The sequence below is a fragment of the Pezoporus wallicus genome, unplaced genomic scaffold (assembly GCF_028554395.1).
Source record: "Pezoporus wallicus isolate ANWC-B61680 ecotype Strahan unplaced genomic scaffold, APGP_CSIRO_Pwel_v1 contig_420, whole genome shotgun sequence".
NCBI lineage: Eukaryota > Metazoa > Chordata > Aves > Psittaciformes > Psittacidae > Pezoporus > Pezoporus wallicus.
In genome coordinates, this window is record NW_026636658.1 from 1,519,514 (window position 1) to 1,534,585 (window position 15,072).

A 15,072-nucleotide genomic window follows, 5' to 3' on the forward strand; every position below is an offset into this window, starting at 1 on the left:
GTAAAATAGAGAAAGCTGAAAATAACAGTAGCTAAAAGCATTGTGTATACACTCTTGTGTGTAAAGCCACCTCTGGGCTTGGCTTTGAACTTTAACTTCCTTTCACTCTAAAATGCTCTATGTTGAGCTTTATACTCCCCCTTAAGCTCTCTTATGAAGATCAGGGACACATCAGCAAGCCTGGGCTCTGCTGTACAGTTTGAAAAGCTTGTGTAATGCTCCTGAGCACCTTTTGGCTAATATCAGAGCTTGTCCTTCAGTTATTAAGAAGGGTAGCTCTGTAGTACAACTAAGCTCTCAGCTGGACATTGCTGCTGGCAGTCTTTATTCCACCTCTGATGCCCCTTTCTGTTGGGCAGTGTCAGTAGGCTTACTAGAAGGAAGATTGGCCTGGTTCAGTATACACAAGGCTGAGGTGGTCTAAAACAGAGAGGAAGAAATGGAGCTGTGTTGTTGAAACTGTTGTGAAATGTAGCGCAGCTGAAGCCATACCAAACGTTACTGGGTGTGTATCATGTTTAATGAAGAAGATGAAAGAGTTCCTCCTTCTGACAACCTCTTGTAACTACCAGCTCTTCTGCTAGAAATAAATTGCTGCTGAAACACACAGTGGGGCAGAAGCAGAGAGAGATGAATGCTAAAAGGGATAGCCTCTTGGTCTAATAAGAGAAGAGTTGCGTGGGGATGGAGCAGAGAATAGCAACCTAAGCCTGTGCCACCCTATGTGGTAATCTGCCTGTGAACATCTTTTTTTTAACAGGTTGTAAAGGCTAGGGAGAGAGCTCACTGTGGGCAGTTACCCTCAGCCAGCTTTGTCTTCCTTTAGGGCAGGAAGGTAGAAAAACGGAATCTCCCTTGGTGTGAGACAGAGGAGCAGGGAATGATAAGCATTTGAAAATTAGCATGAATTCTTTCAAAAAAATTACATTTCCTGTTTTCTGTCAAAGGTACTGCAGGTGTTTGGACGTGTTACATTGGATCTTTTTCCGTCAGCGAGCAACTGGTAGTGTTTGTGACAGTAACCGCATTTTAGCTTCAACTCTGCATTCTCCTATTGTACCACTAGGTGGGAGTGTTGGAGCTTTTTTCGCTGCTGGTGCTGCCGTAATGAGCGCAAAAGCTGCTGTCTTGTGTCCTGTTGTATTCACAGTCACCCAAGCAATCTCCAGCTGAACTGTGATGACTACGCAGTGCGCAAATGAGAAATCGCTAAGTGACTGCCCACTCCATGACACAGTACCCGTCTTCAGAGAAGAGTGCTCTAGGGGAATGCAAAACTCTGGCTTCTACTTCTCTTCTATGAGTTGCATGTACTGGGGAGCAGGGGTCCCTGGTTCACAGCTTTGTGTGCCTTTTGCAGACATAAAGAGCCCAGAGTTGGCATTTGACGGGAAAATGTCACTGGGAGATGGCAGGGGATTTCAGAAACTAATTTCTGAAGAGTGATGCGAAGAAGGGAGCCTGTTCTGCTTGAATGGAAAAGATGGGCAATACCACACGCTTAACAGAAGAGAAGAAAGGTAGGGAGTAAAGGTCTGGGGAGAGCTGTTGCAGCAGCAGGGCAGAGCAGGACCATCAGGGAGCAGTTACTCACCCTCACTCTGAGCTCACTTCACACAGGTACATTCAGTTATTGAGAGAGAAGATAAGGGCAGATAATTTTATAGGACAAAGTTTGTCTCCCTGCTATCTTTTTACTTTGTTTTCTCTCTGTCTTGCCCGCATTGCAGGCATTTCTGGAGGAGTTTTTTATCCTCCTACCATCTCCTCTCCAACTCTACCCACCTGATTTTCACTCCATTTTTCCTGTTCAGTTTATGTTCATTTGCTATGTCTTAACTAAGCATTCTTCTGGGAATCTTCAAATCGATTACCAATTTCACTGAGTTTTGTCTTTGTGCAGTAAATAACTACTAAACAAATAGTTATTTCTGTCTCTGGTATCTGCATCCACCAGCTGCTAAACATCTACCAATAGTACCTACAAACATTATCCGTTCCTGACTACAACTTGGCTGAAATAGATTGAATAGGGTTTATCAATTTATAAACTTTTTTATATGTAAATTTTTTGCTTTTTTTTTTTTATAGATTTTAAAGTTTATAAAGTTATAATGTCCTCAAAGGTAAATAAGTTCTGGAATTTGGGTGAATGTTCAATCTGACTAGCTGTAGGGATATGCTGGCATACTGACATGTCAGACAAGCCAGAGGTAAATGAGCCATAAAAAATCACTGCAGACTTTCAGTCATGTTAAGATGTAGGTAAAAGGAATATTGATCCCAACCTTAGCAAAGGTTGGGAGATTTTTAAAGAAAATTGGAGGGATTTGAAGGGAAATTGAAAGGACTTTCTGCTTCTTGCTTAAACTCTGGAGCTAAGTGAGAGAATTCAGAATCAAGCCTGTTTTACAAATACATTAAGTGTAGGACAATGAAATTATATATAACACATGACAGTGGTACATTGAACAGTTGCATTTCATACAGTTGTTAGGCAAGCAAGGATCCAAATTTTGTCCTGTGGCACGTAGGTACACTAATAAAAAAGAAGTATAGCATAATGTGCCCAAAGATGGTGCCCCTTTTGGATCCTCAAGTCCTAGGAAGGAATGGCCTTCACATGGATGCACAAGCTGCCAAAAATACCACTACAATTAAATACCAGTAATCACAAATTTATTGCATAATTTAAGATAATTGTGCAACTAAAGGAGGTAAATGTAAGAATTAGCCTCCAAGCAGAAATATATTTAAATATTGAAATGAAATTCCTTTACACAAGAAAGAAACTACTATTTATAACATGAAGGCAAGTTGCTATCGTGAGGCTAAGAACAGCAAGGAATAACTAACACGTTTTACTTCATTTTCAAATATTGGGTGTTAAATTGGGAAAATTTGTATGTGGTCAGATGAGTTACAGTTAGGCCTCCCTTTTTTGTGCCAAATGAGTGTGCTGCCTGCCATGTAAAGGGAGGTGAATGAGCACTATCATGCCCAGAAACAGGATCCTTCCTCTCTACTTGTGCTTTCAGGCACTGTTAATGTGTGTATTACAATGCCTTTTTCTGATCCTGCAGGAGAGAAGGCTTTTGCAGATCTTGTTAAGGCATTGCTCAGTGGAGGCAGGATCTAGTGGCATGTTGGTTTCTTCTATGAGAATGTTCCAAATGACATCTAATATTTAACCATAATTGAGACATTTAGAAGCAAGTATGTTTAGACTAACTGGTGTTTTAGAGCAGGCACTTCTCCCATTTTCTATCAGTGTATCACTTTTAACTACAGGTAGTTTAAAAATTAGCATCAGATTTTTCTGTTTAATTGGGCTTTTTTTAACCCATGGGTAAAAAAGCAATTTTTGCAGGAGCTCACATAATCCCAAGGTCCCTCTTAAACACTGGAACCAAAAGGATCCTTACATCTCATACTGGCACATGTTGCCATGCAGCAATCTTTTGTAAACTTTCAATAAATTCACTGAAGTGTGGAGTTCAAGCAAATGCTAGCCTACCATGTAGATAAAAAGTACAGAAATAGGAGGTGAATTCTAGGAACCAGAACATCAGGCTAAAAAAATATACCAAAATATGATACAATGTAGGTCAAAACTCAGTATATGTTCTTGTACGTAAAGAGAGCACTCGCTAAAAATTACATTTTTAGCATCTGAATAGAAAATAAATTAATAGAGAGAACTTCTGCTGCAAGAAAGAATGAGTACAATGCAGAGGATGGATATTTTTAACTCTCCAATGTCAAAGTGGGAGGGGTTGCTCTCAAGCAAAACTGCATTCTAATAACCCAAAGCGTGGTCATGGTCATTTGTAAATGTAATTATGGGATCAGAAATTCACAAATATATCTTTTGGCAGTACGGCAGACTTCGTCCACCCACTTGCCTTGTGATGACTGGGAAAAAAAGACACAGTTTTCACGCTTCCCCCCATTTGGTTGGGCACGATCCCAGTTGGAGTACTGTAGAACCATGCCATTGACATCAACAAATTTCCCTTCATTTATCAAGTCATTGATACCCAACCAAAACTCAGACACTCTAGGCATACTTTTCTTGCCATAATCTCGAAGAGTGTTTGTTTCATCATTATTCCGTGGGATAGCCAGTGTCCCTCCCTTGGCTATGCAGTCTTCATTGGCTTCATGAAAATACTTGGTGCTTTCTGACACAAGGTAGCACTTCTTATGGGCCTTTGTCCCACGAAGACAGACTGTGAATAGATATTGGTTTGCATGTTCAGTAAAAGCTTGGGCTATAGCTTTGAATAACGTTTCTTATAAGCCATAATTTTCATAAAGGTGTGTTGAGAATTAAGCAGACGTAGCTCAGCAAGTGAAAGGCTCTTGCCACCACAGAGTGGTCCAAGAAGTGGTAGCAAGATTGGACTTACCTGCTCTTCCTTTTGTTTATGTAAGACCTTGTATGCAGCCAGCATGTTAGCATGCTGTCGGGACGTCTGAACAGACTGCTCACAGGTGATCTGCTAAGTACCTTGGACTACAAGTGGTGTCCGAAAGCTGCTCCAGAGAAGAAGCACTTAAGAGGAAGGACAGACATAGCTGCCATCTTAACACCATAATGTGCTTTGGAGAATCTTTTCCATATTTATTCTGGAAAACCATGATCTTGAGCCCCAGAATTCTCTCCAACAATGTAAGTCTCTCAAGGATTTTCTATATTGCTGTTTCAGAACACTAAAATATAACCCAGGCCTTTTGTAGGTGTGTTTTACGTCTTTTTTTTATCAAATAGTCCTGCTTTCACACATTTTCACCTTAATCCCTCAGTCTTAAAACTGATGGAATGGATGAGGCATGGCTGTTTGCATTGTTGCCAGGTACAAATTGGTCATCATGAAATCTATACTTGACTTAATAGTAAAGCGACAGATCTAATGATCTTTTTATATTTACATTTAGGTGCCAAAGAAAAATAAAGTTTTGTGCATTAACGAAGCTTAGATCCTAGCAAACACAGGCAGGACACAAAAATGTGTCTTGCTCACCAGAAATAATAAATTTTGATTTGAAATTTATAATGTAAATCTCTGGGTGATTGATAAACATGTATTTCCACCTGTAGAAGAGTACACATTCACATCTTTAGTTCTTAAAGTCTGGTCTTTCCAGCAAAGTCTGTCCCTTCAAACACAAAATGAGGTAAAGTGACTTAAATTTATAAACACTTTTGAAAAATGTACACTTATTACTGAGCTTGCGTGACAATCTGAACTTAATAATCTAAACATCTGCATTTATAAATCTGTTTGCTTTTAGTTCTACTGGAACATATCAGGGAAGTCTTTATGTAAAGTCCAAATATACTAGAACATTAATTTGGCATACTACACCCTGTAACTGGAATTGCCTTGCAGAACTGCTGTCAAAGTTGTTCCAGCCCAGGGTCTGTGTGAGCAGGCTTGCAGGAGCGAGTCCTTAAACTTTGCTTTCCTGCTATCCTAATACACAATGTGAAAAACTGATTTTACAAAATAAAACAGGAGAAGAGATTTTCCTTGAAGGAGTGTTCCTTCTGAGCTGAGAAAGTTAGCAAAAGCCTTGAATACACTCCTGCAACGATTATTTTTAGACTCCTGCATGTGACTACTTCCAGATTATTTCATTTATTGCTTAAACTCATCTTGTTCTTATATTAGAAATGTCGTGAAAAAAAAAAATGAACATCTTCTGTCCTGATGTCTTCTATAATCTGTTTCTAATTCCTGTCATCTGTTCTTGTAAAAAAAAGTAATTATGTATATGATCAACAGGATATGGAAATCTACTTTGGGTCATATCCTATGTCTGAGTTTTTTAGTACTTCCAGTTGTAGTATTCATTGAGCTCCTTAGCTCTGTTTTCAGGGTCACCATTTTATGCTAGGGCTTATCTTTCAAATTTTAACCTTTCCAACTGCTAATGGCCAAAGAAAAGTAACAAACATATTTGCTAAATGTCGAGTTCTTTAACAAATTTATATTCTTGGGAAAGATCAGAAAGACTTTATCTACTTCAGCAACTGCAGTAATAATGGAGACTGGCCCTTTTTAGGGAGAAAGTATGTGCTTCTAAATGGTGAAAGTATGTGCTTCTAATTGGTGTATGGCAACATTTCATGGTACATAGAAAGGAGACCTAGGAAATTTGAGCAAAGAAGAAATCAGATTGTAATGTGTGTCTTGGAAATGTCCATAAGCTGAAAAAGCACCTCCTTTTTCAAGTATCATAAAGCCATTTATAAACACAGTCAGAGCTGGAGGGGTGACAGATCTCTTTTTGCCAGATTTGGAATCCAGTTGAACAGTGTGGGTTCTGAATTTAGCATATAGCTCAAAATAAGTTTTGAGGATAGAAAATCTCCTGGCTCTGGTTTAATTTCTAAGCCACTGCATGCTTACTCTCAAGCTCCTTCTGGAAGCAATACAAGAATAACTTTTAAACAAGAGTTACTTGTCTAGCACAGGCTCCCTCTTTTAAGACACTTCTGAAATGTTCTTATAAGGCATTTAAAGAACAAATATTTTGTAAAGTTCAAAAAGCTTTATGTAACCCAAGACGTGAAACAGAACAACCCAGATATTACCATCCTTAAGGAAAATATGTTCTGTTTCATGTGAATTATGTCATTTCCTCTGTAGTGTCCTCCTGTACATGCTTAATTGCCAAGTTCTGTGTCAACAGCTGTAAAAAAGCACAACTGTCCAGTAGGTGCATGTGTATTTACCCTTCTTATTTTGTTTGGAAATTTCCATCTGGCTATTTAAATACTCAAAGGAGTCTGCACATTGATACAGGATATTTCTGAACTCACAGTGGGTATTACTGTGAAGTTTTATGGTAACATTCAGATTTGAATGTTGCAAACTCCACACTTTAAAAAGGTTCAGTCCTTTTAGCTTCCTTCTGGGGGTATTCTCAGCCATCTCCATGAATATTTTTGCCTTGCTGGTTAGCCTGTATTTGTATCCAAGGGGACTTAGCTCACTGACCATCTAAAATCTCACACCTGCTAACCCTCATTGTGTTATCCTTGTCTGGATGTACCTAAAAATCACAGCTTGGGGTTGTGCATAGCAAAGATTATCATAGTTCTTGCTCCAGATTAATTCTTGCTCTTCGTAAAGAATTATCACTTGTACACCTTTAGTCAGACTTTACTTGACTGCTTCCTTCAACATTTGTCTCACCATAACATCTATGGCACAACATGCTCTTAAGGAGTTATATTTCTCAGTCACAAATCCTCATTAAAGACAAGGATGGGAGTGAAGGAGAGAGGAAAGGCAGTAGTAACTTATGGAAGCCATTGACCATGTAAGTTGCTTTACCTGTCTGAAGAGCTTGCATTTCTTTCAAAGCATTTACTTCCCGCCACAATTTGTCAATCTGGGTCTTTAGGTCATCTTTTTCTTAAATAAAAGAAATAAAGAGAAATGAACAGATATGTACACAGAGAATATAAAAAAAAAATGTGTGTTAAAAGCTGTTTCATAATATCACAATATTTTTGCATTGCTGAGATATGTTTTGATTTCTGTTAAAGGTTTCTTGTTAATGAAATTATTCTTGTAGGGTTCCTATCAAAAAACAGGAGGACCTCACATTCATGTTTTACCCTCATAATTTAAATCTCATTTTCAGCTGAACTTTACCCTTGTACCTGTTTGAAAACCATGGATTTTTGCAGCTAATTGTTATTTAGCATGCCAATATGTAATTTACGGTAAAATTTGCCTATTTAAATTTGAACCTGTACCCCATGGCGTATATATATGACACAAATCATAGCAGGACACAAGTTGTCTTTATTCAAAGAAATGTTATTCTGAAAGGATGGAAGTTTCACACAACTCTTGTTTCAACACAGTGAACGGCTAATATAACCAAATTTCACAGTCCGAATGTATGCAGACAAGCTTGCTGAGCTGCAATTTCTCCTTCCCAGGAGGAGCCTTTCTCTCTCCATGAGTACAGAGAGGGCTTGGTGACTTAAGCCACACAAATGTAGTCTGAATCACCATTTTGTAGCACTTACAAAAGCATCAGGAAGATGGGGAGACAAGAAAAGAAGCTAATTTGCACATAACTCTATTTTCATGTCATCTTTTCCATTCTTTTTTCTTAATCATTATAATTTTCTACCACCATCAAACAACTAGCAGGCATGTTCCCGTTGCACAAGATGACAATTTGATTGCAGCAGTAACCAGACCTTTCAGAAGCCACAGTAATGAACATGAGGAATAAATAAGCTCTTTCACACATAGCAGAACTAACAAAACCACAGCTCCTACAGATCTGTGTTACATCATCTAACCCTCCAGCTGCACCCCAGAAAGCTCATATCCATATTCCCTACTGCCTTTGGGGATAACCCCAGCTGTCCTTCATGATTCCTTGGTTCCCCAAGGCAGGACTCCCAGTTCCTCAGCCCATGATACTCCCTACAAGTCCCAGTTCACTAGAGCCCTTCCATGTTCTTCTGTTTGAAAAGAGGCAAAACCAGAACAAGGTGAGCTCCTGGTGCAAAGGTTTCACAGTGGGACACTAATGCAGCCCTCTTCTCACCCCACCCCCCCCCCCACCCCCCCCAAAATACTGGGAAACTTATCCTCAGGATCTCCATTCTTTTGTCAAATTGCTTCCAGATCAAAACTTCTTAGTGGAAGGTTAAATGTGCTGGCAAAACAAATGTATAAACAGCCTGTCCTTAGGACACCAAACTTAAAAGCATAGAGATTCAACAGGAGAGGTGTATGAAACTGTATAGATCCAGAGCTCTGTAATCATGTTGTACATTGTACAATGGCTTTATCAAAGCTGTGGGTTTTTTCATTGAGTAGGAGCTTAAATATTTGCCATTGGTGTAACCTCCATCATACCCACTTTTATTAGAAATAAGTCTTTAAATTAAATACACAGACAGTTTCAAACAACATTCAGCGGTATTGTATTTGCTCTGTAAGCTTTGCTTTGGGAATTTATGCTTTATTGTTTTCTGCTAATTCTTTTTCATTAGTTTGACTTGCCATTTCACAGTACTTTTCACACAGGTAAAGATATATTCCACAAATATTAGAGACACATTCTGTTAAAATTAGGCAAGGGTACAAAAATCTGAACAATAACTGGAGACTGAATATTTTATTCTGTTCTTTTCTACCATATGTATATGAATTTCCATTCTTCTGATCTTAGTCTCTATAACTACGTAACTAAAAATGATCATCCAGAGTCCTCTCTAAGCTGTACCTGCGAGTCCTAAATAATGTTGACAGGGATGAATAGGCATAACAGAGCATGATACTTACAACTGTTATACAGCTCAATTTCCATAACTCTTTCTTGAACCCTATTTTTGGCTTTGCTAACTCATAGAAAAATATTTTAAGACTGATATAAGATAGACTCAAATGTCCTTTGCTGATAAGCGTTTGTATAACATTAGTTTCTGGTTCATGCAATGTTATTGAAGTATATAGTAAAGTTGTACAGGCTGTAAGCTTCTATCCCTCCTCCCAGTTAAAACCCAGTACCTTTCACTCTACGTTTGCTGTGCTTCCTGGCTTTGAATTTGGAAGCTTGGCTGATAGTCTGATCCAGCAGCAGTATGCTTATGAGTAGAAAAATCCTAAGTCCAGTTTGTGCCATGTCTCTTTAAAAGAACTTAACAAGAAGCTTCCAGAGCTTCTCTTCAGCAGCTATGAGAGAAAATCACATAGACCCATCTCAGTAGGGACTGACTGAGGTCAGCTTTATAAAAGTGTGGTGATAGGGTTGGCTGTACTCCTTGCTTACGAAATGTGTTTAATACTTAAACTGGCTGTAGCATAAGGCACTCCCTTGTTCTCACATCTCATCTGAAATTCCTAATTCCATTTTGAGTTCAGCTGGGACAGGTTGCTTCTACAGAGGCTGTACCAGCACTGAACAGTGCACTGATTGCCACTAATAAGCACCCTATCTCCTGTTTTAACTTTGAAGCTAAAATGCATGGAAAACAGCCTGCACCTTGTGCAATGCCAGCCTCAAGGAAGGGTAGACAACGTCTACAAATGTAACATGGTCCCAGGCTGGTTAAGACATGACAATGATCATGATCTTATTTCCACCAAAACGAAAAAAGAACACTGAGCCCTGAGTAAATACAAACACTGCAGCTACACACACACAGAGTATATATACATTAAGATCACATTATGTGAGGAGTGCACTTGTTATTTCATGAAGAGTTAATAAGTGTCTAGTAGATATGACTGCATTTCTGATTAAGAACAGTATGTGTTCTAAGCTGGGGGAAAAAAAGACAGTGGTACTCTTCCAAAGGTTTCCACGTCCTGACTGTATGGTCAGAGGAAGAGTAAAGCCCAAGATGCTTGAAGCAGGACAGTGTCTCTGTGGACTTTGGAAGGCTCTCTGCATTTGGATCTCTTTTATTTGCTGTTGGGCTTTGAGTTTTGGGGGGCTGCTTTTTAACTGGGATTGCTGTAAGTAATAGAACCTCTCACTGACTTTGCTGGAGAAGTTGTCACAGTAATGTGTCTATCTATCACGCTCTTTCTTAAACTTGTTGAACTAAAGCCGTTACTGGGTGATGGGATGCTGGCAGGTGCAGTTACTGCCCTGCAGGGCTGTCGTTCCAGACATCTCTTTGCCACCTCTGCCTTGGTTACATTCTGCTCATATTGCCAGTTTATTTTTTTCATAACTGTAAGTGCAAGAAACTTATGACTTTATTAAATGAAAGCTGAGATTTAAAAGCATGCTATTATACTACATAAGTGCATACTGGCTTTTTCCAATCCCCATGTACAGTCTAAAAGCACTTCATACTTATAATGTAAACCACACCTCCAACATCTGTTTTAGATGCCTTCAAACAGCTAGCTGTATTCTAATAATGTGTTACTAGGAAGCATCTTTTAATCATTAATAAAATTTTCATAAATGCATCCTGATATGATAAAACTTAGTTTCAGTGGTCCTGCTTCAAAATATTGAAGTATGTTACACAGTGTGGGGAAACCTTTGGATCAGCACTGCTATGTCCTCAGTGCTATTATGGAGCATCGCACACCAGAGATGGCTCTTACAGGGCCCCACTTGTTCAGAACTGTCTGAAAAATCCCTCACACAGCTTCACGTTTCAGTGAAGTTAAATGTGGAAAGGGCTGTCATTCCAACCAGCACACCAGAAACTGAAATGTGAGCTGTTAGAGAGGAAAACAGGGAGCTTTGCAAGGGTCTAGTTCAAGATTTAATCTGTCATTTAGAACTAACCCTGGGTTCAGGGTTGATCCATATTTTATCCCAGTGATGTTGGGGCATCAATATAAGTTAATTAAGGGCAGACAGCTGAATCAATAACTGCCTCCAGTTAGTTTTTCACTTGGTGCCTTCTCAGAAGTTCTGGAATTGCACATGAAGCTGATCCTTAACCACTGCAGTTTGTAGCCTGACATATTAAACTGGTGCTAGTTTGGGGTTACCTTGATAAAGGAGCTGTAAACCCCTGGAGCTGTTTTATGTGGAGCTAAGCTGTCTCACAGGCTTTGAGAGAGGCAGGACCAATAGCTGGGGTCAGCAAGCACTTTAGCCTGTGTGTTTAATGACTCAGTAACAGAATGTGCTTATTCCTGCACCTAGGAACTTGAGTTTTCTAACACAAGCTTTCTTTTCTTTTTTCTTTTCTTTTCTTTTCTTTTCTTTTCTTTTCTTTTCTTTTCTTTTCTTTTCTTTTCTTTTCTTTTCTTTTCTTTTCTTTTCTTTTCTTTTCTTTTCTTTTCTTTTCTTTTCTTTTCTTTTCTTTTCTTTTCTTTTCTTTTCTTTTCTTTTCTTTTCTTTTCTTCTTTCTCTGAAATGAGTCTGACAGAAAAAGATTTGTACTCTACTGAGGCAAGCACACAAATCACTAGAAATGGGGGTATAAAGAAGATACAGATTTGGTATTCTGAGAGTCCTTGGCCAGGTGCCTGAGTGAAAACCTGTGCTTTTTTTGAATATGTTATGTCATGTCCTTTTAAAAACAGACTGAAACCCTGTTTTGAAAGCTTCATCCCTCTGGTTCAGTAGTCTCTCTGACTGCTTTACCATTCTGCAAGTAGCTCAGCTGGACTTAGCTCCTAAAACCTGAATTACCAGGCTGTCTTTGCACAGGGGTATATAGGGGCTCATTTGTCTAGGATTTGTGTAAAGTACCTGAGAAATAGATTTCACACTTATGACTAATCTATAGAAAATGAGGAAACAAGTTGACCTTCTTGTACACAGTAAATGGGCAGGAGAGAAAGAGAAAAGTCAAAAGATGTTGCTGAGATGATGTAAATTCCCACTGCTACTGTGAGGAAGCAGGAAATGGAGCCACATAGGAGGCCTAGAGCCTCATTGAAGTAGTACCTCGTGCATGTATGGTCTTGAAACCAGCATTACAATGTAATTTACAGTTGTAATTTTTCTTTTACTAGCATAGTTATAGTAATATAATACAGCCCAGAGAGTGAACGCAGTTATGTATGTATAGAAGTAATATTTCCTGGGACAAGTTATTCCTCTTTCCATAACAGAATGTGCTATACAAATATAAATAGCCCCATAGCTTTATAAAGCTGAGCCAGACTAGGATGAGATTGCATTTTTTTAATTTACACCCGTATGGTAGAAATTCTCCATACAGATGAAATCGTAGTCTCTCTTGAAATGCTTAGTTCTCTTCAAAGCAGTCTTGAAGTACTCTCTTTGATAGGAAACATCTTGCAAAAGACGCAGATGCTGTACTACACAAGCACCTGAGGTTTTGGCTCCTGTCTCCCCAGCTCATTCTGTTCACTTTCAGACAACTAAACCATTCAGAGCTTAAGCATCCTTTGGTAAAAGGTTTATTTCAGTTTCTCCACAGAGGTTCTTCAAGGTAAAAAGTCTATTCCCCTCAGAGACAGTTATACCTTTATATGCTTCAGCAAACTGGCTCAGAAAAACTCTTCATACAGCTGTTTTTTCCTCTCCATTCTCAGCCATCACTAGGTCTGTGGAAAGAACATGCAATTGGGCAAGAATATGAGAAGTTGGTGTGAGATGAGGACTGGATGCTGGGCTAGGGTCCTGAAAAAGGTCTGGCTACAGCAGCCGTTTCCTGTTGTGTGAAGTAAGATTCTATGTATGGGTATCATGGTCCTTTACTTATGTCCTGAGGCAGTAGAACTACAATTAAAACACTACTCATAAAACATAACTTTAAAGAAAATTCATGCTACAAGATGTTGAAAAATGAAGTGCTCACATATTGCTGGTAGACTGGCTTTATTTTACTGAGATCTACAGTCCCCTCCGTGCTTCACAGCTAATTGTGTTGTGGCATGTTTGCAAAATTGATGGGCTGTATCTGTTGAAATCATAGCAAAATTTCTGTTTGTTTTTTTCAGCATTTCAGGTGCAAAAAATTCAGCTCAGCATAGGATTTGGGGAGTGGGTAAGAAGCTTGTATGGTGGCAATTATTTGCCCCTTCTACTCAGAGTGTGAAGGGAAACTGAAAACTGATCAGGGATGTTGCCAGGCTAAGGAATTTCAAGTGGGGCAATCCAAAGAGCCAGTATAGACAACAAAAATAGATAACACAAAAATCAGTGAAAGGTTTATCACCTCCCATGGCAGTTTATGTTTGTCTCAGTGGTAAATGGGATCCACTGGTTGATTTTCATTTGTTTCAATTTAATGTAACAAATATTTCAAATTCTGCTAGTCATGGATTGTGTCGTGCTTGGAAAATTACCGTATACTTGGTTCCTTTGGCCTTGCAAACTCTTTCTTAAGGATTTGATCTCCATCCAACCAGGAATGAGGCAGGATTATGGTTGACATCCCAAACCCAAAGTTATTTTCAGGAGATCTGTACAGACACACTGTGCAATTAGAAAAGGGAAGAGATAACCTTATGGTATGTGAAGTTTTGTGAAACTTACTAATGATATTTTGGACTTTTGCAATCAGTTCAAGTTTTTTCCTGTCACACTAATTTGCTGTTTTGAAAGGAAATGTTCTGGCTACAAGTGATCTGCTCTTTCTGTTAGAATTAAATGAGGTTTCAGGCTTATTGCAAAGCCAGGACGCCCACTAATGACCTGCACTGAATGACAAGAAGTGTTCAGATGAGGACATTCATGTCTATTTTAGCCATGTGATGCTGCTATCATCATGCCTTACTTTGGCACTGTGACACTGCTAAGGGGATCAATATATAGGCTTCTCGATGTGGTATTTTCTAGTTCCAAAGCTAGCTCTTCCTACTTACAGGTCTGCTGCTTTTCACTTTCCTATGCTGCAAATAAAAGCTTCAAAAAATTAAGACACTTGAGATGTAAATAATGTGTGTGTACTGAAAAGATGAATCAGGGCAGCATTTTGAGCTTCCTGAATGAGTGCATTTTGTATCTCTTATTTAGGGTCTTTGTCACACAACATCTCACAGCTGGGTCTTTGCAAGCAGAGAGGAGAGTAAACAACTTGCAAGAGGCAGCAGAAAGACTTGTCTTCTATCTGCTGTTCATATTTAAGGTAAATATCATTATCTTGTCAATGTGACCAAACTATCTCACCTGCACTCCTTTCATTCTCTTGTAATGCTGTGAATATAGTTGATAGGTTGTAAAGCTGAGAAAATACTAATTATCAAAGTCAGAACAGGTTCAGAATCCAGAAGAGATTCACCAAATATAAGAAGTAATGTTATCAAGGCCGTTGCACTCTCTTCATGGTTACCTATCCCATGCTACTCTTCACTGATAACAGTTGCTTTCTTACAGTGTTCAGATATCAACAAGGGATGGCAGTTGCCAAATCCTTTTTATTTCATGCCTTTAGATGCAAAAATAAGTAGGTGCTGAGTGTTTTGATAGCTGTCATTGCCTATTTCTTTAGGCAAAAAGGACCCCAAAGAAATGGCTGATTGTTTAGAGATGAATGTTTTGATGGCTATGTAAAATGTGCAAAGAGAGCAAATAGTAATCCCCCTCAAAACAGAGACTTTTTACAGAGTGACTGATTCTGTGTCATCTCTA

General features: G+C 38.9%; 1 protein-coding gene across 1 annotated transcript; it reads right to left on the reverse strand.

Annotated features, from left to right (window-relative positions):
- Nucleotides 1-3,840: 3,840 nt before the first annotated feature.
- CLEC3A (C-type lectin domain family 3 member A) lies at nt 3,841-10,097 on the reverse strand. Its single transcript, XM_057401153.1, has 3 exons — nt 9,558-10,097; nt 7,350-7,430; nt 3,841-4,232 (listed from the first exon to the last, which is right to left on the reverse strand). Exons 1-3 carry the CDS (start codon nt 9,670-9,672, stop codon nt 3,841-3,843), a joined length of 588 nt encoding a protein of 195 aa, XP_057257136.1. The 5' UTR covers nt 9,673-10,097.
- Between the last annotated feature and the right edge of the window lie 4,975 nt (nt 10,098-15,072).

Excerpts from the sequence above, each read along its gene's own strand:
- CLEC3A (XM_057401153.1), bottom strand. The coding sequence starts at position 9,672 with ATGGCACAAACTGGACTTAGGATTTTTCTACTCATAAGCATACTGCTG. Across the intron at positions 7,431-9,557 it reads CAGCAAACGTAGAGTGAAAG|AAAAAGATGACCTAAAGACC; the intron begins GTACTGGGTTTT and ends CTTTTATTTAAG. Across the intron at positions 4,233-7,349 it reads AATGCAAGCTCTTCAGACAG|TCTGTCTTCGTGGGACAAAG; the intron begins GTAAAGCAACTT and ends ATCTATTCACAG.